The sequence below is a fragment of the Phaseolus vulgaris genome, chromosome 9 (genome assembly GCF_051622355.1).
Source record: "Phaseolus vulgaris cultivar YP4 chromosome 9, ASM5162235v1, whole genome shotgun sequence".
NCBI classification, from domain to species: Eukaryota; Viridiplantae; Streptophyta; class Magnoliopsida; order Fabales; family Fabaceae; genus Phaseolus; species Phaseolus vulgaris.
The window spans coordinates 29,634,544-29,658,166 of record NC_143506.1 but is presented as its reverse complement, the minus strand read 5'-3'; the positions used below and the strand labels follow the sequence as shown (position 1 = coordinate 29,658,166).

Below are 23,623 nucleotides of genomic sequence, written 5' to 3'. Positions count from 1 at the left end.
TAACGTTGCTTGCCAGTTATAACTTGCATCAAGGTATGAAGTTTGTTCGTGTTTAAATTTTGGAAAAGTATGTTTTTGATCCTATACTTATTTTTAAACTTATCTTTAATCCTTTTACTTTAATACTATTAAAAATATATGATTTTAGGTTTTTTAATCCAAATTTAACATATGTTGACAATTTTTTAGTATGAAAAAGTGAATAAAAAATAAATTCACATAATATATGGTATTAGTTATTTTTTATATCTAAATTTAATATTTAATGAATTTTCTTTATCTTAACAAAATTAATAGAAAGACGAAACTCATTTTTTTGAAATTTAAAGACTAATATCATTTTTGAAATACAGGAATCAAAACTAAATTTGACCAAAAAATAGAGACAAAATTTGGTCCTTAAATTCATGTGATTGTTCTTGTCCAAAATGGTGTTGAAACATCAATTTGCGTGATTTTAATGGTTTTCCCATGTTTGATTTTATGTGGAAGAATTTGGATCTATAATAGAACGAGTTAAACAACTATAAGTAACTTCTACACTGGACTAAATTTTATACCGAATTAATTAATCAGAACAACTAATCATAAATCACATCCCTACAAAACCAATTTTAACCAAAATCAATTTCACCAACACTCATCCAAACACATCACACCTATGAAATGGTTCAAATTTTTCACACACGTTGCCTGAAATGGCACTTGACTCCTTGTTCTCGTATAGGAAACCTGAAATTTAAGAAATTTTGCTACCCCAAATAAACACTAGAAGTCTAAAATTAACCGTGAAAGTTAAAGCATAGCAATTCTTGCGTAAACACAAGTGCTTTAGGAAAGTTAACTTCAAACATAACAGAAAGCATACTGAATTTCAGATGAATGAAACTTCCAATCGGTCAAGGATGAATGCAATCATTTCCAGTGTCATTCGAAGAATTGTTTATCCTTTATTATACAAGATCCAAATCCTTTGGCGCGTTCCACCATTTTAGGGACCACAAAAATTTATTGAAGATATACTGTTGAAAGTTGTCAGGATCAGCTTTGAAGTCCAGTGTCACTGTTTAAAGGGTTCACCGAATTCAACAAAGCAAAAAATGAAGGGAGCTGTTAACCAATGCTCTTAGGGCATTGTTGAAGAAACATTTAATACTCTCCATTAACAATATCACATAATTAACAAATCCTCATGATAGCTTAAAGAAGAAAACCTTGAAGACGTTCTAGATCTACAAGATACTAAATGCTTCTACTCTTTTTTTAAAAATTAGAGGGTGAGAGTTGGTATATCAGTGTCTTTCTAACTTGGAGATCACAAGTTGAAATCTTGACAATGCTTGGTAAGGCTTTATACATCTACCTTCCCTCGATGCCATGTGAGCACTGGATTGCTCTTTTTACCTTTATATTATGATTCCTTAACTAAGATCCTAAGGACACTAATTAACAAATTCCCAAAGTAATTGAGTTTGTTTAGTCAGTGATACCTGTTTAAGGCAGCTGTACTGATGGGGATCACACCTTCAGGAGAAACAAGAGCATCAACCGGAAGATCTGATGAAGTAATTGGTATTACTCCTTCATCCAGAATTTGTTCAGAATATGACAGTGCAACTGCAAATCAAAGTCAAATTGCTAGAGATCATGTGACACATTTTTGTGGGTTTGGTTCAACCAAAATTATGTATTCTGCAAGGAAGAACTGCATACCAAGCAACGGTTGCTTCCAATTCCGCGTCTTTGCCAAATCTTGGTAATTCTTCAGGAAGGTATCATAGTAACTGTAGAAGGTGGATATTAACTGTAACAAACTTGGACTACGATTTTATATAATTTGTTACAGAAATAATATAATTCAGGATATGACATGTGAAAACGTCAAAAGTGAAGCATAAGAGTTTGTAAAGTAGTAGTCACCATTCTAACAAACACAGTTTTGGCAATGGCTAATATAAGACACGGTAGAATTACTAATTCAGCTCACAGATTTCAGGACAACTGAGAATTTATGTAATGAGGCAGATTTCAACTCTTTCGCTTAGACAGAAGAAATAAATATAAAAATCCATACCCTCCACCACGACCTAAACGTCTTCCAGTTCTGTCAAATGCAAGTCCTGGAAGAAAAATAATACAAAATGATAAGCTACATTCAAACTAAGATAATAACAATTATGACAAACGTACCAGGTAAAAGGAACAAATCAACTGGATCATTTGCCTGCATAACTGTACCAAAGAGATCTTTCAAATGGTTGTTGATAATGCCAATCAGGATTATAAGAAAATACATTAAATGGAAGTCAACCCTACAAGAATCAGAAAAATAAAATTAAACGGACTAAATAAGCCAAGATAAGGAAAAGAAGAATGCACATAAGTGGAAGCTGCTTTGTAAAAGTTGAGCTAGTGTGAAGCTTTACTTTGTTGTTTTTTCATTAAAAAAATCAAAAGGCTCACATCTTTTAGCTGAAGAAACCCCCAATTAGAATATGCAAACTACATATAAATTTATGTCAACAACAGGCTGTTCACATTGACCCAAAGAAAAACCAGATATGTAAGCAGGACAATTTTACATCAAAAGGAGGACAACTAGATAAGTTTCCAAAAATTAGTCTCACGCGCTGTTACAGAGTATGGCCTAATAACAGTGGCCTTTTTACAAAACATTGAAACTTCAATCCAAAAGTTAAGCAGATTGTTTTTGCAAGTATGCTATACCAATGAAAGCTAAACTGCAAGATTTTAAAAAACTGAATGCAACCCCAGTTAAGGTTGCAACATCGATAATTTTGGGATCTCTGCAAGAAATTAGCTGAATTTTTTTGTGTCCATAGACATGGACTACCAGCGTCAAAAAGTTTCATCCCAGACTAATCTACCTCGGCCGAAAGGTGATTAAAGCTCGGCCAAAATTAGCCGCATTTGATTGCAATTTCCCACTATTTAAAATCGCAGCTAAGCCATAACCACAAATGCAATTAAAAAAAATGCTGAAGCAGCAAGAAGATCAAAAACACACTCAGACAACCAAAATGGTTGGATGAAGATCAGCCAACCCATTTTATATCAATAGATCTCACTTAAAATATCATACTAAATATACACTGTCTGATCTTCATTCAATTGTTCCAATTGATGAATGGGGAATGCAGGGATCCATTTCTAAGCATGAATTCAGAAGTCAATGAAAAAGAACAAAACCAGCAAGCTACTTACCATAAAAATCAACAAACTCGCATACATGATTGTATAAAAACTTTGCTTTGTTTACTCAAAACCCAAGAGACAAAGAGGGGCAAGAGAAGTACCATCTTCACGGGCATTTCCATCAGCATCAACCGAAGCAGGTTCTAAGATGTCCATTGAGTTCGCAACCAGATCATCAATTCGCGAAATGTGGAGCATTCGCATGTGACTATTTTTATCCTCCACGCGCGGCACATACAGCTTTTTTCCACCTGTTCACGCTCAACAATAGTCAGAGGAAGCGCTTCAAAAACGCTCAACAACATGTTCTCAAGAAAAATCACATAACACGAATAACAGCGTTTTTTCAACAATTAGTACCACTATCATTACTTGTACGCTGCAAAATTTGTGACAAGATTTTGAATGTGTCGACTTCGCGTAGAGCAGCGCAGCTTATGTAGGCGCAAAGCCTGCGACTGGATTTGAACCAGGGAGCTTCCAGAACAATGTCCTGAACGGCGTTATCTGGAAAATAGTGAAAAGTTGAATATACAGAGAGAAGTTTTAATCCGTGAAACAAACAGTGTCTTAGATTTATCATACCTTGGTGAGATCTGAGGGAGGGTTGGATTGACCTGAGGGTTTTTCTGACCTGCGTTCGGAGTAAGCGCTTTTGTTTGAAAAGCGCGTCGAGATCATCGTGGTTGGGAGTGGTGGTACTCATCCTCAATTGCCCACAAGCTGCTCTAGTGCAACACTGCGCAATCATCATCTTCGTTCGCATCTTTTTTTCTCACTTTTATTCTTCATTAAAATTAATTGTATTTATTTATATTATTTCATTTGTTTTTTATGCGTCCTTATGCAAATGGTTGAAGCTGATCATTTTTGTTTTATTTTATTTTTCAAAACCATCTAAATAGATTTTATAATTTCATGTTCTTCCTCTGGTCTGGTTAAAATGTTCTGTTTTATAATAATGATTTTAGGCTTTGTAATTTTTTTTATCGAGACTGTTTTAGCTAAATATAGAATTTTATTCTGATAATTTGTCTAATAAAAGATTTAATCAAATATCAATCCATATTATTAGATACAACTTTGCATTTAATTTGAGAACAATGCAAAAAAAAGGGTATGGGGGTAGGTATTCATTGTGAAAAAGGGTTAATAACTTTTCTGGGTTGGATCCTCTTGGAGAGTTTTGGCTCTTTAATAAGAAAAGTTTAACCACATCTATGGGAAATGAAACAGTGTAGTATGAGGATGGTAGGAGAAGTTAGTCAAGGTTTTTTCCTAATTCCTGCAAGAGTTGAACTATTTGGAAAATTGAATTTGATTAGTATAACTGAGATTTTAAGAATGTTTTACTGTATAAAATTTACATTTCTTCCATGAGAGAAAGTAGAATGATGGTCTTATAAACAAGCAAACCTAGAGAAGTTTGTCCAAATGATCCTAGTAAAAGCTAGACAAGCCTAGAAATGGGGATATTAAAAACCTATTACAAGACATGCTCTGAGTTTTTCAGTCTTTGACCTCTGAGCATTTTAAATATTTTACAGAGATTCTTGAGGAAGAAGAAAGTAATTCATGCTTTCAACACTTGAGCTGCCATTTGGCAAAGGACCTTTAGTATCAGAATAACTCGCAATCTTCACCACAAGAAAGACTTTTTTTGTCTTTCTATAGGCTGAGCCTCATTAACTTCAATTATCTTCATTCTAAGCATGAACATTTGGCTCCAGTAAACTTAAAGAGCCAATTACTATAAAAGAAAAATAGGCATCAGTTACTCTCTACCTCAAACGAGATCATAACAAGGTGACTGAGTTTCTCTAGATTCTGTGATATCTCTTTCAAAATTTTGGTACCTTCACCATCTTTCTCATCTTGATTGGAAACAAGCTCTAAGAACCCAATGTTGGCTTCTAGAGCCTTCTGCAGTAGTCCACTAGAAGAGAAAAATAAAAGAATAAATGAAATAAGTTTCTTCACAAGTTAAAAAGAGATTATGTATAACTTGTGTATAAGTTAATTTTAGCTTGGGGAGAAACTCATTTAATTTAAACTTTTATTTTTTTTCTCCTAAAAGTGTTTACAGATAAGTTTCTCCAAACAAATTCAAAATCTTTGAAGAACTAACATAATGGAAGTTTAAATCCTTGAGGGAGTACTTAGGAGCCAAATTTTTGAAGGAGTAATGTGGTAATGTAACTTTGGAGAACTAAATTGAATGTTGTCTCTAATAGTTAGAATTATAAGACTACCTATTCATGAAGGCATGCCTGCTATGTTACCTGTCTCATTGTCTAAATTATTAATACTGTCAGAGCTAGACAATGAGGAATGAATTCCACCTTCTTCGCAGGGTGTTCTATTTTCTACTTTCTTTATCCGGCCAAGAAGATATGTTCTCTCTGCTTTAAAATCTTCCACTGATCCAATGCGTCTCACCCTTCCATTTTCTGCTTGAGATGACACAACTGGATTAGAATTGAGGCCCTTTTCTTCTCCATTACCATGACCTTCATTGAACTTGAATGAAGAGCTATTACCAAGGGACGAGATAGTCTCCCCACTTGAAGCATTTCCTTCTGCTAAGCATCCATGTTTTTTCCTATAACTCTCCAATTCAGCTTGTAAAGCTTTCATTTCTTGGTCTTTTTTGAGAAGCAGATCATTAGTGGCTTGCAGGGCTTCTTCATCATACTCAGCCTGTTCTTCCATCATTCTCTGATACTGCAAAGCCTCCATTTGCACAGCTGCCTTGTCAGCCTGTAGCCGGGTGATCATGGCCATTGCATTGTTGGCAGCAACAGCTGAAGCACTTCTTTCTTCATCTAGCTCCATGTACAAAGCCATGAGTGATTTGCGATCCAAACGAACTTGTCTCTTCAAATTGCTTAAGACGGCATCATCAAAATCAGTTTGGGTTACCTCATTAGACTCAGAGGCAAATTCTGTCTTTTCTAGTGGTGATTTCCTGTTAACTCTGTAAGTCCATCTGGGACTGTTGTTTGCAGAATCGGTGAGTGGGATACCAAAGAACTTATTGCCCTTTGTAAAAGTTGGGGTGAATTTGCTGGCCTCATCATTCAAATCATCAAATAGAGGAGGCACGGTGGTAGATTTGTGTTCTTCCCTTGCTGTATAGAACAAAAACATTATTTTATACCACAATTAAAAGATGCCATATTTTCAGTCATGAGTAATCAAAAGTAGGATTTAATGAAATAATACAACAAAGTTTTTGTTGCTTGTCTTAATATTATTCAGACAATGTGTTCGTGCAGTCCTTTGTTTATTCCAAATAAAGCATATGTAGCACAATAAAAACTAAACTACAGCCAAAAAGATATAATTTGTTGTTATAATCTGCATAAGCATGGTATCAGGAAATCCTGGTTTCACATATCAAATTTAATGCAAACTCCAATCAAACAAAGAAAATCTAGTTTTGCATATACTCACCTTTAACAATTGGACTATTTGTATGGTAGCCATACTCATCCTCTTGAAGCTCGGAATCGTGATCTGAGGTAAACTTGAGTTCTTTGTACCTCATGTGAGGCAACTCTAGAGAATGATGATCCTCACTTTTTGATGATGAAAATGGAAAAGCTCGCGGTGAAGGAGCCGGGGCTCTTGCAAATGATGACGAGTGCTTCACTTTTGCATAGGAAGTCTTCATTTTCAAAGGCTCTCCACAGCAAGAACACCTTTGATTGTTGTTTCTCTCAATTTGCATGAACCCCTCATCCTTCAAACTCAACTGAATCGGTTGGCCATCCTGAACAAAGCACTCCAAATCCTTGTGCAAAATCCCCACAAGGGACTTGTAGGTGTCACAATCCGATTCCTTCTCGGTTGCAAATGAAAGAAGGCACCCCTCACACATCTTCCTTATGTCAGAGAGCTTCTTGTGGTTGTGACAAAACGCCAAAGACGACATGTCCTTCTTGTGAGCCTCACAAACAGACTCATTGTAATAGAAATCAGGATTTCTGTGAACCATAACATGATCAAACCTGGTGCAGAGCCAGCAAGGGATGTGCAATTCAAAGAACCTTGCATACTCATTGGCCGCAAATGCAAGAAACCCATCAAGGAAGAGTATGAATATCAGTACCCATTCAAGCAACACATAGATCACAAAATGTGTGAACTTCCCCATTTCTTGCTCAACAAAATTAGAAAATGATCGAGTAGCCATGTTGGTAGTTTTCTTTCGTTTTTGTTTACTTTTTTTATTTTGTTTTCTCTTGTCCTTATTAGCAAGCCAACAGCATGCAGATCAAAGCAAGAAAACAACAAAGTTTCTGTAATCTGTAATGCTGCTGAAGATCAAACAGAAAAAAATAAAAAAGTAGGTGTGGATTGAGAAAGAAAAAAGATAGGAACTTAGAATGTGGGAAGAAGGAGGAAGATCATGACCTTGGTTGGGGATGAAACCAAGATCTTTCTCTGAGCGTGTGTCTCTCTCAGTGGCACGTTTGCAAAGGAAAGAAAAGAGAATGTGAAAGGTGGAACTGAATTAGCCGTAAATAGAAGAAACATTTGCTTTTAAAACCAATGGAGGCTGTTAGGCAGACAATTACCTGAAATAACGGTCTATCATGCCTCTCCCAATTTTGTTCCCAATTACAAAAACAGATATCTCATCCTTTTCCAATGCCAAACCCTTCTTACAAGATTTTTCATTCACAGTACTCACGTTGCTATTTCACTATTATTAACACCTTCTCCTTCACAGCTGCAAGTCATTACAAGTAAAATTCAATAGCACACTTCATTCAGAAAGATTTTTCACATCAACTTATTAGAAATTAGAATCACATTAAATGCTACAAGGTCAATCTTATCAGGAAGAATAATCTCTAATTAAGGTACTGTATAAAAACAGTACACTAATTGAATTTATTAACATGTGCTCTTTGCATGTAGGTTTTTATATTATTATACTCAAAATGGTCAAGACATAATTTATCAATGAAATATTTATAAATTTCAAGTTATATTCTATTTTGAATAAATCTTTAACTCTTCTAGCTTAAATTTTCAAAAGGTTACATTTTCATAATTTTGAGAAAAAAAATATTGCAGTGTTTATACTAACAATGTAAAAAACATTACAAATAAAATGTCAAATTTTAAAATAATTATCTTAAAATCACACCAACAGTATTTTTTAATAATTGATTCTATGATTATTTTATGTTTACAGCATAGAAATTAAACTCATTTTTTTATTATTAATAAAATCAATTTTCTCTAAAAAAAATAGTTGGAGGAATGTCTTTCTGAATAAATATTAATTCTTGAAATTTTAATATATTTTCTACCTTAATTTTTGCCCTGATTAACGTCAATTAACAGTGTGACATTTGTTTATGTAACACGTTAAGTAATAGTTGATCTTTCATATTGGTCATTGTGAAGTGAAATCTCAATATGATAGATCATTATTAATATTTATTGATTAAGATATTGGTTTGAGAGATGGTCGAGTCTCTTGAGATTTATTAAAGAAGAAAATCATATAAGTGACTTTTCAACTCATTAATAATAAGCATTGCATGTTTATTGTGATAGTGACATCCTTACTGTATAAATAGAAACTTTCTATCATCGGTTGTTATAGAAAGATGTAATATTAGTGAATTGAACTATATGCAATGGACTCTGCAACCTCTCACCATTGCTCTGAAATGTATATGTCTGGTGGAGGCTCAAAGTCCATCTCTTTTCTCTTTGCAAAATAGCAAGATAATTTTTCTTAATTATACAAAATGTAGCATTGCATGCCATCAACAATGGATTTATGAATCGTACCTGATGATGAGTGAGTGTGAAGAATGTCAAGGTTCTTCCCTCGTTTATCAATGTTGCTTATTGGGTTTTTATTGTTTAGTTACTCTTTAGAACTCAATGTAGGACGATTCGGGTTAGTGGGCTCAAGTCGAGTAACCAAACACCAATTTCACACCTTAAGAAATACATAAAAAAAGTCAATGAAAATAGAAAAATAAATAACAAGAGATAAAAAAACATATAATGAAAAGTAAAATATTTATTTATTTTTAAAAATAGGTATTCAATTTAGTTTAAGTTGGACAAATGCATTGTGAAGTTGTTTTTCTAAAAAGATGTGTTTGACAAAGCTTGATAGACACAACTACAATACGATAGACAAACTATTAAAAATGCTTTTTAAAAGTTATTTTTGGAAAGTTCTCCTTCTTCGATTAGATGCAAATAAATAACATGCAATATAAAGACATAAGGGATTGGAGAGAATTAAACAAAATATTTTTATTATATTGATTCCACTAATGTAGATTAATGTTGCAAGTTACAATACAAGTATTATTTAAACACAACCGCTTCACGCTAAATAACAAGTGTTAAGTATTATTTGGACATAACCACTTTTTGCTAGTAAAATGTATTCTTTGGAAATAGTCACTCCTAGTTAAGCAAGTATTCTTTGGACCCAGCCACGAGTGGCTAAAAAATAAATATTATTTGGACTCATCCACTCATGGCTAAAACAATTTGATAAAAAAAATGACGTTATCTAAATGATCACACGTTTTAGTCACTAAAAGAGAATTAACTTCCAAAGATGAATACAAGATGATGACTTTTAGGTTGCTACGAACACAAATAGTGTTCTTGCTCACAAACAGAAGGCTAAGGATTTCTTAAGATTACAAGAGTTTGTTCCCATTCTTGTTGTAAGATTTTCGTTAACTTTCTTCTTCATAGAGATCTTCTTTACATAAAGAAGAAAATATTTGTTGCAAATTCCTTTGAAGCTATTGTGAGGTTATTCACCCTTGATCTTCTTCGTCTTGTGTATAACCATGCTCAAGCACATAGACATATTCTTAATGTGTCATTAAATGTGTGTGGCTTCTTTGTGCAGCTCTTTTCATACGCGATATGACTTGCGAGACCTAGGATAGGTAACTTATTTCCTCTTTCACATAAAGCATAGGATTTGATAACTAGATGACTTAGTAGAACTATCATTCTACCTTTATATAAAAGTTGTTTGTGTGGAACAACTTTAAGCACATTCTTCAAGAGATTTTGATGTGGACACTGGTGAGATCCTCTTGAAAGAAACAAAGAGATTAACATCCTTTACAAACATAATATATATATTTGACATGTACCATGAAAGTCTTAAGGTTTATCGTTTATGAGTGAAGTATACTTATCATCTATCCAAACAAGTATATTTCAACAATAATAAGGATACAAAAAAAGAATGGAAGAGATAACTTATGGATTGATGGATGAAACTGCACCACTTGAAGACGCTTCTATAACTGATGAAATTAGTTGTCACTTGATCCTATGAACAATGATAAGACTAAGAAAAGGAGAACTCTTTTTATCAAAGACAATCTAGAAAATGCTCTAAAATTTCAACTATTGTATTAAAGAATGGACTTTAAGCCTAACTCAACCCCATAAAACTGGCTCATAGGGTTGAGGTTTGCACCCACTTATATACAATGAAAGGCTCTAATCTCTAGTCGATGTGGGATCTCCAACACCCCCCTCACGCCGAGACTGCCAACTCGTGCGTGGGACTATATATTTTGGGTGGTCCGATAGCGGCCCGATAGCGGGTGGCACGATAGGCCCAACACAAACACTCGCTAGGATAGGCTCGAAATGGCTCTGATACCATATTACAGTAAATGAAGATGATGAATATTCCTTGCCTGATGTGATGTTTTAATGTAGTGTACGTAATTGTACGTAATCGTAATGAAAAAAAAGGTTTTGATAAACCCTACTGGTAGAGAAAACTAAATATAAAATAAACTTTTATTCACTTGTATATTAAAGAGTAAAATACATGGTGTATATACAAGAGAAAGATTAAGACCTAACTAAAATAGAAAAGGAAAGTTGGGCCAAAGAAACAAAGCCCAATAATTTACAATAGAAAATTAAATATTGTAACATATTGTTCAATATAATCAAAATAATTTTACAAAGAAGAATGAGTGGTTACTTTTAGTCAAGAGTGTTACCTAAGTTAAACTTAAATAAAATTCAAATGTTTAAAAAATGAAATGCAAATTTAACTTAGTGTCTTGAGTAGTTGACAAAATTTACAAGTCATTATAGGAAAAATTTGAATTTCAAAATTCAAATAAAATAATTAAAAGAAATACTTCCGTTGGTCCAAAATTGAGAGCATGCTTCTCATGTTTGATCATGTTTTCCTTGCTCCCTTCGCAAGTGTGTTAACTACCTTTTGACAACAAATTAGAAGCTCCCATATGGATTTGATGGGGTTCAAGTTCATCATTGCTTATTTATTTCCTATTATTCTCACCCTAATTTATTTGGGCCTAAAAGATAACAAAAATTGCTAATTGCACCTATTTTTACAAAGAAAGAAAATGAAATGAAATTTCAATTTTTTAAAATTTACAATCAAAATGACATTCTATTTTTTAAACATTTAATTATTTGTAACTATTCTAAATTCCCCCTTATTCATGCACTTATCATATTCTCTTGTAGACCTTGGCAATATGTTAGAGAAAATTTCATGACGCATTACCAACAAAATTTCTTTTGAGTTTAAAGGGTACAAAGTCACATTAGAACCTTTATCCTCTAAAAAGGTTAATGAAGACCAACTAAAAATGGAACCAGAAAGAAAGTAGTAGAAAGGAAAAAAACAAGCACCTAAAGAAGAAAAAAAAGAACTATTTAATTTCTCAAGGGAAGTTAAAAGGGTATTGGTTGCAAAAAAAAAGAAGTATTTATAGCTTATCCAAATTCTTCAAGTTTTAATTTCTTCCCCTTATTTTTCTTTCAAATTTTCTATTAATTCTCCAAGCTTGAATGTTGTCTTAGAAGAATTTGGTGATGTTTTCCATGACCCTCCAAAGGGGTACAACCTCTAAGAGAAATATAACATCAAATTAACTTTATCTCTAGTTCTTCTTTGCCAAATTAATAGGCAAACTTATAGAACTAATTGAAAAGATCCAAAAGAAATTCAAAATCAAGTGGAAAGGATTGATTAAAAATAGATGGATGTAAGATATAAGATAAGTGTTTGTCTCTAAAAAGGATGGTAGTTGACATATGTGCATGGATTGTCGTGTCATCAACAATATTACAATCAAATATAGACACCTCAATTCTAAAAACTGATGACTTGCTTGATTTATTGCTTACATGTTTTCTAAGATTGATTTGAAAAATGGATATGATCAAATAAGGATTAAAGAAGAAGATGAATGGAAAACCGCTTTCAAAACAAAGTTTAAATTATATTAGTGGTTTGTCATGCCTTTTGGCTTCACAATGCACCAAGCACATTCATGAGGTCATTACATCATGTACTTCGCCCTTCCATAGACAAGTTTATAATATATTTTGATATATAGTTGAGCATGTGCATCATATAGAAATGTACTTGAAACCTTTAGGAAAGAAACATTGTTTGCTAATAAAGATAAATACATATTTTGGATAGATCATGTAATATTTCTAGGGTTTGTTGCAAGCTTTAAGAGAGTTTAAGTGGATAATGAGAAGATAAAAGAAATTAAAGAATGACCAACTCCTACAAATATTAGTTAAGTAAGGAGTTTTCATGGGTTGGTTAGCTTTTATAGAAGATTTGTAAAAGATTTTAGCACAATTGATCTCTTTCTTGAATGAAATAGTGAAGATAGATGTAATGTTTCATTAGAGTAATGATTAGGAGGATCCATTTCAAATTCTTAAAGAACACTTTATCAATGCACCCATTTTAGCATTACATAACTTCACCAAATTATTTAAGATATAATGTGATTCTTCATAACCTACTTTAGTGAAAATTGAAGGATAGTCAAATAAACTCTACCTATGATATACAAGTTTTATGTTCTTATTAGAGTTTTTCAAAATTGTCAATATTATCTTCCAAAGAGCTGTGATCCATAATAATCATGGATCCTTCAATATTTGAAAAGTCAATAACAAAATACATAAATAGGTAATGTATATTGAACAATTCTTATATGAATCAAACATAAATAAGGAAAAAATAGTATGTTTAGATGTTGATAATATATATAAAAGGGTTATATGTTGTTGTTGAGTGCTAAAAAAGGTCACACAAACTTAAATATTAAAATTTATTAGAGATTAAAACAACTACATTTGGAATAATTTTGATGAATTTTAACTGAAAAATAGCATAAACTAAAAATCATTAATATTTTTTATTATTATTATTATTAATTATTTAATATTTAAATACTTTTTCATTTAGTGATAATTAAAATATTTTATCCAAAAAAATCAATAAATTTGAATAACAAAAAAATCATTAATATTAATATTTTTGAATTATTAATAATCGTTTAATACTTTAATATTTTTTTACATTTAGTGATAATTAAAATATTTTATCAAAAAAAAATTCAATAAATTTGAATACCTTATTTGTACAAAACATTTAAATAATAAAACACTTTAAATAATATTAATCTAGTTTAAGAAATTATGAATTTTTTATTCAAACGCAAGATTAAGAAATAAATTAATCATGTAATAGATCATACATAAGATGCAAGTGCTTCACATATTAAACATTAACTTAGTTTGACTGTAGGTTCATCCACTACGAAGTCTGATATGAACAAAACATTATTTTCGGTCAACACGCCCTTGGTCTCTTCCTTTCAAAGATAGCGTTACCTTAACAAAAACAAAAAAAAATCACATTGGATCTAACATCTCGACACTTTAAAATAAAAAGAAAAGTCTCAAAGGATCATCACAAAACCTACTACGTTTGATCCTAACTAAAAAAAAATGATTATTTTTAGGTGCTTAACATGTAGGACACTTTTTTTGTTCAATAACTGAATTGACAACCTGGCCCCGAAGGTGCTTGCAAGTTGCAACCACTATCACTAGAAATGCATAGGAACTGTAGGACCAACAATACAAGTCATGTTGGGCAACTAACATTTCATGTTTCCTGACCAGTGAAGAACAATGGAAACTGTGGTTGTCGTGGACTAACACAGGTATAATGCAATTGCCAATTTCAAGACTTGTTGAGCAGACAGATCTGACACTACTGCAACAGTCATATAGCATAATTGCAGGAGTAAACTGGGTTATTTATTCACCAATCAAAACAAAATTGAGTCAACTTGCCAAGGATATGACATACAGTGGCAACCATCAAACTCATCTGTATAATTCCTCCCCAAAAGGGCTAGAAATCCTTCTTTGGTATAGTCCAGATTTATATTCATTAAAAACTAACAGGAAGTGCTTAGTTATTTTCAGTTCTAGTAACTACAAACATAAAAAGAGCAAATAAACAATAAACAAAACCATGACAGGACCTTTTCCAGGGTCTGTACAAGGAATAGAAGGATCAATTTGGTCACTTATTACCTTGCCTTCTCTAATTCATCTTCCTTTTCCTTTAACATCTTTTATCCTTCTCCCACGAAAAGAGAAAGGAGATTTGAGATAAACATCTGTGTGAATCCAAAGCTGCTCTAGATTGGGCCACAGATGTATGTTATCTTTCTAAGCAACGCTTATGACGCTATCTCCACTGTTGAAACACGACAGTGAATGAAAAGCTGAATGTATTGATGATGTTTGTCTTTGACTAGATGACAAAGATAACCCGAGAGACAGTGTTGGTGGATCAACTGAACTTAAACTGGCAGTGATATCAGACGCTGTGGAGCCTCTATGATCTGGAACAATATGGGCTGTAGAAAATAGCTTAGTACTAGGCCCATTCTGTTCCACGTTTCCTTGTCCCAAAGTAAGTATTTTCATTGGATTCCCAGCTGGAGCTGACATAATTCCAGAACCAATATCCTTAGAATACATAGGCATCATTGAAAATCCGTTCATGTTGCTTCCTTCAGGGGTAACAGGGTACATGGGATGCACAAGAGACACGTTATCTTGATGCTGTATCTGTCCTTCCTCCATCGGGGTTGTAGAGACCTGACACACAAAAATGAATAAGATCATTACAAATTTCTCAAGTTGCTGTCATACCCTAAAACGGTAATGAATTATTGATCTGACAGTAATATAGCAGCCAATTAAGTACTGGATAATAAGCCTATTTTTGTTTTTATTGATTAAGCACGGACGAAATTAAATCTGTGATGATTTACACAGTTCTTTTTTTTATTCTTCTCTTTTTTCCGTTTGTGTTAATTTGCAACGAAAACATTTTGATCAAGATACTCTTTGTTTCTTTTCCAAACTGAGAAGAAAGGATAGAAAGTTAACAAACAAAATAAATAATATAATAATTAATAACATCTATTTACCTTTCTGCCTCTCTCTTTCCATGAATGGTCTAATCTCGTCCACTTTTAAGTGAAGATACTCAAATAACAACGTAGAAATTTCAAATAACTTACACGGTTATTCTAATAATGAAGGAAAACTTATAATTTTAGACATATTCTAATATGCATCTTCATTAATACTTTACATATTTGAATAATTGGTGATAAAAAAAATCAAATATTTGAATAAGAAACCAAAAACAATTCGATTAACACTTCACATATTTAAATAAACAGAGAAAAAAAATGTGAAAAGAAATCAAATAAAAACTTGAATATTCGAATAAAGGACCAAAAGTAGAGGAATTGCATTAAGTTGAGAAAAAAAATTATAATAAACAATTTAATTTAAATCTATAAGACTAAAATGATAAGTATGCAATTCTCTTGTTTTATATTTATAATTTTTTTTCAGTAAAAAACAATTTAATTTAAATTTTTCCATCAATTTTCACTCGTTAATTTGCTCTTTCTTTCTTCTATATATTCCCTTTTCTTTCCTTGTACTTTTTCTTTTCTTTTCTTTCTTATCCAAATATATAAGTCTTCCTCCCGTACCAAAGTATGGAAACTGAACGATTGGTACTAAAGTAACATTTTCTTTCTCGGTTCTCCAAGTTCAAAATAGTTAACCTCTGGGGCTATAAAGCCTGAAATCACGTGATTCTGTTCGGTTGGAGTTTCTCTTCAACAACCAAAGGAGTGTACTAATTGATTAATTAACTAAAGATAAGATACATAACCAATGGCACAAGTTTCTTTTTGTTTCATAAAGCATTTTTTATTCCATTTCCCGTTTTTACAAACAACTGCACGAAAAGTTCCGATCTTTCCAGAGGATTTCGAAGTTTTGAATTGAAACAGAGCGAAAATAAGACTACAATCTCCCTGCTAAAATTAAAACAGAAAAACACGGAACTGTTTAAGGATCAAACGCTTTAAGTAGACTTAAGAGATAAACAAATTTTCAAAATATTTTTTTTTTTAAAGAATAAACCACCAATCAAACAAACCCAACTTAAACTGAATAGTGGTAACTTTTTTTTTCTTCCCCTTTTCATGTGGCTTCTATACTTTGTTTTCCCTAACACGGCAAAAGAAAGCACGCTAAAATTTCAATCCCACTACCAAACATAAATTAAAAACGCGTTGACTCAGAGCACCTAATTTTATGTACAAAATTAACATCAAACTTTACCTGAACACAACTTACCGAATCGGTGGTGATGTCGAAGAGGCTGGATCTACGGCGACGGCGATTGAGGTTGGTACGGCGGAGAAAGTACTTTTGAGCATGGCTAGCAACTTGAGTTGGAGTCCGTGTCTTGACATAGTTCCTTGAGATTCCTCTCCAGTCACCTTTCCCCACTTTCTGCAACCCAACCAAGAACAGCTTGTGCTCTTCCTCCGTCCATGGAATCCCTGATCATACCCCAAACATAGACAAGCAACACTCTCTTAATGCAACAAACCAATAATCATATATATTCATATTCATCCTACAACAAAAACCTTACATTCAACATGAAACAAAATAAATAAATAAAACTTGCATTAACTAACATAGATCCTCTCTCCGATCAAAATTAACATTTGGTACCAATAATAGCTAATTAAATCTCAGTATTTAAAATCGACATTAATTACGGATATAAACATTCATATTCTATAATATAATTAACAAACCTAACATTAAAAACAAAAATTAGATTAACTAGCATACCTCATATGATATGATTCTCTCACCGATAAAAATTAATATTCCGTATTAGGTCTCAGGAATGTATTTAAGTATAGTCTGAAAAATCATCTACTTTTTTTGGCGGAGTGAACAATCAATTACACGTAATAAAGTATTTATTTCTTTATATAAATCATAAAGCGTGGCAGAGAATTCCAGAAGGTGTTGGTCGGACCTCGCTTGCGGTCCCTGATTTTTCCGGAGTTGTTGGGAGCAGCATCATCGGCGGAGGCGTAGCCAGCGGCGACGGCGTCGTCCTTGGCGTTATCGCGAGGGTGATCGTACTGGGAGAGGTTGCTCATGCTGACGCTCTTCCTCATGGAGTCCACCACGACTCTGACTCCGAAGAGCATGATCTCGGCGGAGGAGGCGGAGTGAGGGGTGGCGGAAGCGGAGGAGAGAGGCATTTTCCGGTTAGCGTTGGTCGGAAGGGAAAAGTGAATTGTGGCGTTGGTGAAGGGAATGTGTGAGGAAGTGATTAATACAAGAGAGAGAGAAAGAGGTGTGGTGAGGAGACAGAAATGTTTAAAATAAGGTTTAATGTGAGGTATCATGTGATGTACTTGATATACATATAATTCAAAATTCTAGCTTAGATCATTGATTGTGATGATCGCATTATTAGAAATATTCTTTTTAGTACATCTATCTAATGCATATCTATACACCCTTTACATTTTTTAATCATTAATTATCTTTTCTTACTCACTCTAATCTTAAATTATATTAGCTTTTCTTTTTTCCCAAAAACAATCAAAAGAGATATATTACTTAAAGTCAAGCTAGCTGGCGGACCCATTCTTAATATGCTATTGCTTCTTTTTTAATGTTTTTACCAATTTAATAAGGATTGTTTCAGCTAATTATAATTAATCTTTGCTGTCCCATATTAAGCTAATTATTTTAAAATTCATTCATTCATTATCAATATGCATAAAGTAGTATAATTGTAATTGCATTCATTATCAATATGTATAAAATAATATAATTGTAATTGGATATTTAGAAACTAACTTTTATTGACTGAATAATTTTGTTGTTGTTGTGTTTTTCTTTCTTGATTTTTAGTTTTCGATCGAAAATACATTTATAAAAAGTTATTTAACGATTAAGTAAGTTCTTTCTTTAAATAGGATTAATATATTAATAAAAACGTATTTTATTAATGTAATCGATAAAATTTGTAATGAATTTTATCATTGATGAAATACAAATTGATGAACTGTATTTAAGTTATATCATAATTTAAAAAAATTTATCTTATTTGTCATCTATTTTCTTAATTTATCTTGTTACATTAATACTAAGTTATAGTCTGTCGTTCGGTCTCATTGATAAAATAATAATTGTATTTTACTAGTTTATTAGTTTATGTACTTCAATATCTTTTTTTGTCCAATATAAAAATTTGTCTAGTTTTTTTAAAGGATAAATAAATGAAGGCAAAGATTGACTTAATATTAAAGTAGATGTAATGAAATGGAAGGTTAGATATGGTGTAGTAAGTTTTTCAATTATATGATAAAAAATATTAAAAATAAAGTAATTGAGAAGATGCATATTTAATATAATTGATTTATTTAAAAGTATAAAGTGGAGAGAGGGATTCCTTCTTTCCCATGTTAGACCATATAGCATTTATGAGAAAAAAAGTTATTGTATGCTGTTTAATACGTGGCAGTTGGTGGTCCGTTTTATCTGCTGTTATCCTGTGTTTTATCTTGTCTCTTTATGGAATCCTTTCTTTTCAGAATATTTCATGGATATATTTGTTTTCTTTTCCTCATGATAATAATAATATATTATCATTTTTTTGGGCCCAACGTTGATATTATGTAAGTAGCATTATGATCGATCTTCTTTTTTAATATAAGTGCCACTATCTTCTTCTAATCTTCTCCTAACACCAAAACCTTCAAATATTATTTATTGCCACTTCTTGTTATAGAAAAAAAAAATAGATTGAACCTATATAATAGCTCTATGAAAGATCTCTTTAAATAGATATAACTTTATATCATGAACAATATTAAACTATTTTCCTCTTAAACTATATATACCACAACTAAGAACATATCGCAGTGTGTTTTTTCTCTCACTTGTATGCTTTTTTCATGGAGTTAGAAGTATGTAGAAGTATGATTTTTCTAGCTTTGTATGCTTTTTTTAGATTTAGAAGTGTATTTCTATATTCGTTTTTTTTCTTATTTTTAAGGAGCTAAGAATAGAATTGTTATAGAACAATTTTTATTTTGATATTTTAAAATAATTCTAATAAGCTTACTTTATTTAAATTAAACATTTTCATTCGTCTAATAAATTGTCATATATATATATATATATATATATATATATATATATATATATATATATATATATATATTACTAGTTATGTGAAGGATTTGTTACTTAACATAAAATCTATGTATAAATGAAAAGAATTGTTGTAAATATTAATTTAAATATCATTAAAATTATTATAAAAATGTGATCACATCTAATAATTAATTATTATTATAGATAGAAATTAAATAAATCATGTTCTAACATAATTTAAAAGTTACTTTATGATTTTAACTTGCTGATAATAATACTTTTCGATTTTGAATTGTTGAATTGTTGTGATTATTGACATGAAATTATAAAAAATAATTTCGATTGATAAATATATTCGTATCTAAAGATATAATCATAACTTCTATTTTATTTATATATTATAATTTTCATCTTAAAAATGTTATTTTATTTATTTCACATACTTTTGTAACTTATTGTAAATATTTTTTTTAATTTTAAAAGTGTTAATATTGTTGTGTTGATTATTCTTATTTAGAGCCATTGTCATGACTTTCAAGCGATTTATTTATTATATTTTTAGCATGTTTCAACACATTTTTCCGAATGTGTTTCAAGCATTATTTAGTTTTAAAAGTTGATTTGTTATGTCATTCACATGAAAACTATGTAGAATAGTCTTGATCGACAAACATAAGTGTAACACAATGTTAAATTGTTGCATAAATTTTAATATTGTTTCACCCATGCTTACATGTGATCTCCTTGTTTAGGGAATTTTCATATTGAAGTTGGTAGTTCTAGTGCTTCATTTCAAATTATGGAGCATACCAACATATGATTGCACAAAATTCATTTGATCTTTATCATGCAAATGTCCAACAATAACCACTACTCAAAGAAGATCATCCCCCCTTCTCGAAGAACTACCAACGCAAAGAAATTTTACACGTAATAAACATTGTTATCATTGTGGTGGTGGACACCACCATGAAGACTAAAGCTTTAGAAATGTAATAAAATATTAATAGTGTTGGCAAAGCATAGCAAAACTTGATAATTTAATGATGTTTGCACCTATTATTCTTGTCTCCAATGTTTGTTATAGTAGTACGATAAAATTGTAAAGCATAATCTACCTTCTAAGATGTTATTTAACAAAAAATTGATTTAGAATTGTTTTTTCCATTTTTAATAAATATATAATTGATTATACTTGAGCCAAAGTTTTGTTTCACTAATCTTTCAAATAACCAGTTGTACTAAGAAGTAATCGATTACATGGTTTCAAAAATGTTTTCTCAACTCTCACAAGTAATTGATTATGTCAAGTAATAATCAATATGTTTTGAAAATTTTGTTTTTCAAATTTTACATTTAATCAATTATGTGAATGTTAATCCATTGTTTTGTATATTTTCACATGTTTTAGATATAATCGATGATCTTAAGACATAATCGATTATAACAAACTTTTTCAAAAATAGGTTCAAACTTCTTTGGAAAAGAAAGTTTTCCCTTATTCACTAACATAATTCTATGTTTTTCAAAAAAAAGAAAGCTTTGTTATTTTTTGAAATAGATATTATGAGATTATTCTTACATTACTTCTCAATGGAAAAAAAAAATTCAAGATTCATCAAACGCAGGAAAATTACAAGAAGCGGGGGGTTAAATCATGTTTTAATTAATTTTGAAATATTTTAGTAAATATCATATAATGATGAATATTCATACTATGATTTTCTATGCTAAGTGAACAACCAATTTGAGGAGTCAACATGCAACCCTCTTTATTATGGAAGTCAAGACCCTAATTGAAGAGGCATAGAGAGAGTCAACCACAACCTCCCACAAGTCCACACAATTATGCGTCCATCTAATGAGCATTTAAGCTTATAAACACATGAAAAGAACTTGAAATAAGCAATGTGGGACTTGGTTTCAAGGAATCTACGAAAATTATAAGTGCAACTGCACTTTGCACATTTTAGTCCTACATCCCCTATATCATTGTGTGCATAAAACTCATATAGTTATAAATAAGAGACCTAGGCCATCCCTCCCTTGTACTGACATTTGAAAATGAATAAGATAAATCTGTATGTAATTACATACAGATAAATTTGTATGTAACTCTGTACATACTTGCATACGGATAAATCTGTATGTAACAGCGGGCAAAATTCTTATGTAACAATGTGCAGTTGTTTTAATATTTGAAAGCACTGGATGTTCCACACCTGCATATATTCATCAACATTCTAGTTTTCAAAATTCATTTAAAGACAAATATCCATCAACATTCAAACTTGCCCATAAATACAATACTATTTTCAAATATTCAAAATATCCAAATGTATTTCATTAAAACAAACAAAAAATCTAATAAAAGGAAATTCAAGTCATTACAAAGTTTTAAAGAAACTAATAATTATTATAATCTTGACCAGGTGAATTTTGTTGTTCATCATGATTACTATCATGTTGCACTTCATTATTATCTTACATCTCATTTTGTTGAGTTGGTTGCGGGGTATTTGGCTGTTGAAAAATATGTTATGCAGTTGTTGCTTCAGGTGGTATATATTGCATCATAAAATCTTGAAAGGATTGAAACCGAGCATTCATGTGTTGAATTTGCTACCTAAGTTCAACAATTTCTTCTGAATCAACTTTCTTATTACTAGAAGATGCTTTTGTTTCTTGTAGGTAGCGATCAACACAGTCGTCCTGACGATCGACACATCCAACCCCATATACTTGTCCCTTGTACCTTCCACCTACAGCTTATAACCAACAACAGTTTCTCAATGTTTCCTCCTCAGTAAGATCTAATGGAGTAAATATTGAGGTAGACATTGATTGTGACTTAGATAATGCTCGAGAGAATCTACTTTCAAAATCTTCCTATTAAAAGGAAAAATATTTGTTATCATAGTAATTAATGTACATGAAAAAAAAAGTTAAAAAAAACTATCATGTGTCTGCCTCGATCTATCATCTACAAAATCCTCAATGCTCTTCCGTATATGTGTTTGTTGAAACACTTCATCAACATGGACTGAGTGGCCAAACTCATCTGTCTATAAAGAAAACATTTTATAAATTAAGGAGGTAATAATTAATCTTAAATTAATACAAAATTTTATATGGAAGTCATACCAAACGAATAGCGTGTTCATGCACGCTAATGGATCCTCTAGTGTGCAGACATCCACTTTTTTTGGACAAACGATTCTTTTTAGCTGTATCGCATTTGGATCGATACGCATGCATGTTCCACTATTCCAGGAGGTTGTTCCAAACGTTATTGTCAATCCATCCTAGTCGTTTACCTTCTTGGCGAACATCTTTAAACATTTGTGAAAGGTGTGAGATGCCTTCAAATAGAAATTTTTCTTAATTTTTTCCTCATCCTCAACCCTCCATGTGACCTTCCTCTGCAAAACAACAAGAGTCATCAATCCAAATTGTAAAATATAAACATTTTTAAAGTGAATAAAAAATAAGTACCTTAAAACGTTGAAAAAATATATCCCGGTCAACCTTTGGGATTGCCTCCCATGTTAGCCATAGCTCACCAAATTGTTGCTTAATGGTGGCAATGATGGTCTTTGATGCAATTTTTTGATGGATAAAACCTAAATACCAAAACAAAGTTAGTCAAAATTATAAGACAATAATAGTAAATTATATAAATTGAATTGTATTATATTCTTAGCCTCCCCCAATAAGTTGAATAAGAGGGCGATCATCAGCTGAGAGGACATCGTCCTCTAAGTTATTGGTTGTAGAAGTTGAATGTGTCCCTCCAAGATTTGTATATGGGGATGGTGTAATATCTGGTGGGGTTGATGCATTAGAACCAACATGGAGATGGTGTTGATGCAATAACATCTGCTACTGGTGGGGTAGATCCATGATTTGAAGAAGGAATAGGTGTATTGGGTTGACTGGATGATGGACTTTGATTGTTAAATCGTGATAACAATTTTATCACATAATT

General features: G+C 31.7%; 3 protein-coding genes and 1 pseudogene across 10 annotated transcripts; all 4 read right to left on the bottom strand.

Moving 5' to 3' along the window:
- Positions 1-543: 543 nt before the first annotated feature.
- 5-FCL (5-formyltetrahydrofolate cycloligase) lies at positions 544-4,015 on the bottom strand. Of its 7 annotated transcripts, none has more exons than XR_016515898.1 (9): positions 3,802-4,015; positions 3,589-3,723; positions 3,318-3,467; positions 2,191-2,312; positions 2,075-2,120; positions 1,714-1,784; positions 1,491-1,617; positions 869-1,063; positions 544-732 (listed from the first exon to the last, which is right to left on the bottom strand). XR_016515898.1 is itself a non-coding variant. In XM_068625318.2 (8 exons), exons 1-8 carry the CDS (start codon positions 3,980-3,982, stop codon positions 1,042-1,044), a joined length of 786 nt encoding a protein of 261 aa, XP_068481419.1. In that variant the 5' UTR covers positions 3,983-4,014; the 3' UTR covers positions 757-1,041. The 7 variants fall into 7 exon arrangements, 2 of the variants coding, with proteins under 2 accessions (XP_068481419.1, XP_068481420.1); XR_016515896.1 differs by having other exon boundaries at positions 3,577-3,723; positions 3,802-4,014; XR_011082718.2 differs by having other exon boundaries at positions 2,191-2,232; positions 3,577-3,723; positions 3,802-4,014.
- A 354-nt stretch (positions 4,016-4,369) lies between these two features.
- On the bottom strand, positions 4,370-7,668 carry LOC137821451 (putative myosin-binding protein 5). The gene is given in 3 exon segments (XM_068626047.2): positions 4,370-5,143; positions 5,444-6,347; positions 6,673-7,668. Coding segments are annotated over 3 exon segments (1,803 nt in total). The 5' UTR covers positions 7,415-7,668; the 3' UTR covers positions 4,370-4,986.
- A 6,809-nt stretch (positions 7,669-14,477) lies between these two features.
- LOC137820840 (transcription factor MYB1R1) lies at positions 14,478-17,879 on the bottom strand. Of its 2 annotated transcripts, none has more exons than XM_068625121.2 (3): positions 17,495-17,879; positions 16,792-17,000; positions 14,478-15,222 (listed from the first exon to the last, which is right to left on the bottom strand). In XM_068625121.2, the coding sequence occupies exons 1-3, from the start codon at positions 17,871-17,873 to the stop codon at positions 14,788-14,790; spliced, it is 1,023 nt and encodes a 340-aa protein (XP_068481222.1). In that variant the 5' UTR covers positions 17,874-17,879; the 3' UTR covers positions 14,478-14,787. The 2 variants fall into 2 exon arrangements, with proteins under 2 accessions (XP_068481222.1, XP_068481221.1); XM_068625120.2 differs by having other exon boundaries at positions 16,777-17,000; positions 17,495-17,868.
- A 4,294-nt stretch (positions 17,880-22,173) lies between these two features.
- On the bottom strand, positions 22,174-22,893 carry LOC150025251 (uncharacterized; annotated as a pseudogene).
- Between the last annotated feature and the right edge of the window lie 730 nt (positions 22,894-23,623).

Coding starts and splice junctions, on each gene's coding strand:
- 5-FCL (XM_068625318.2), bottom strand. CDS start 3,982: ATGCGAACGAAGATGATGATTGCGCAGTGTTGCACTAGAGCAGCTTGT. Junction 2,233..3,317: donor TGGAAATGCCCGTGAAGATG/GTACTTCTCTTG, acceptor TCTTTGGTACAG/TTATGCAGGCAAATGATCCA. Junction 2,121..2,190: donor TGATTTGTTCCTTTTACCTG/GTACGTTTGTCA, acceptor TTTTTCTTCCAG/GACTTGCATTTGACAGAACT.
- LOC137820840 (XM_068625121.2), bottom strand. CDS start 17,873: ATGATACCTCACATTAAACCTTATTTTAAACATTTCTGTCTCCTCACC. Junction 17,001..17,494: donor AATCAGGGACCGCAAGCGAG/GTCCGACCAACA, acceptor GGGTATGATCAG/GGATTCCATGGACGGAGGAA. Junction 15,223..16,791: donor TCGACATCACCACCGATTCG/GTAAGTTGTGTT, acceptor TTTGTGTGTCAG/GTCTCTACAACCCCGATGGA.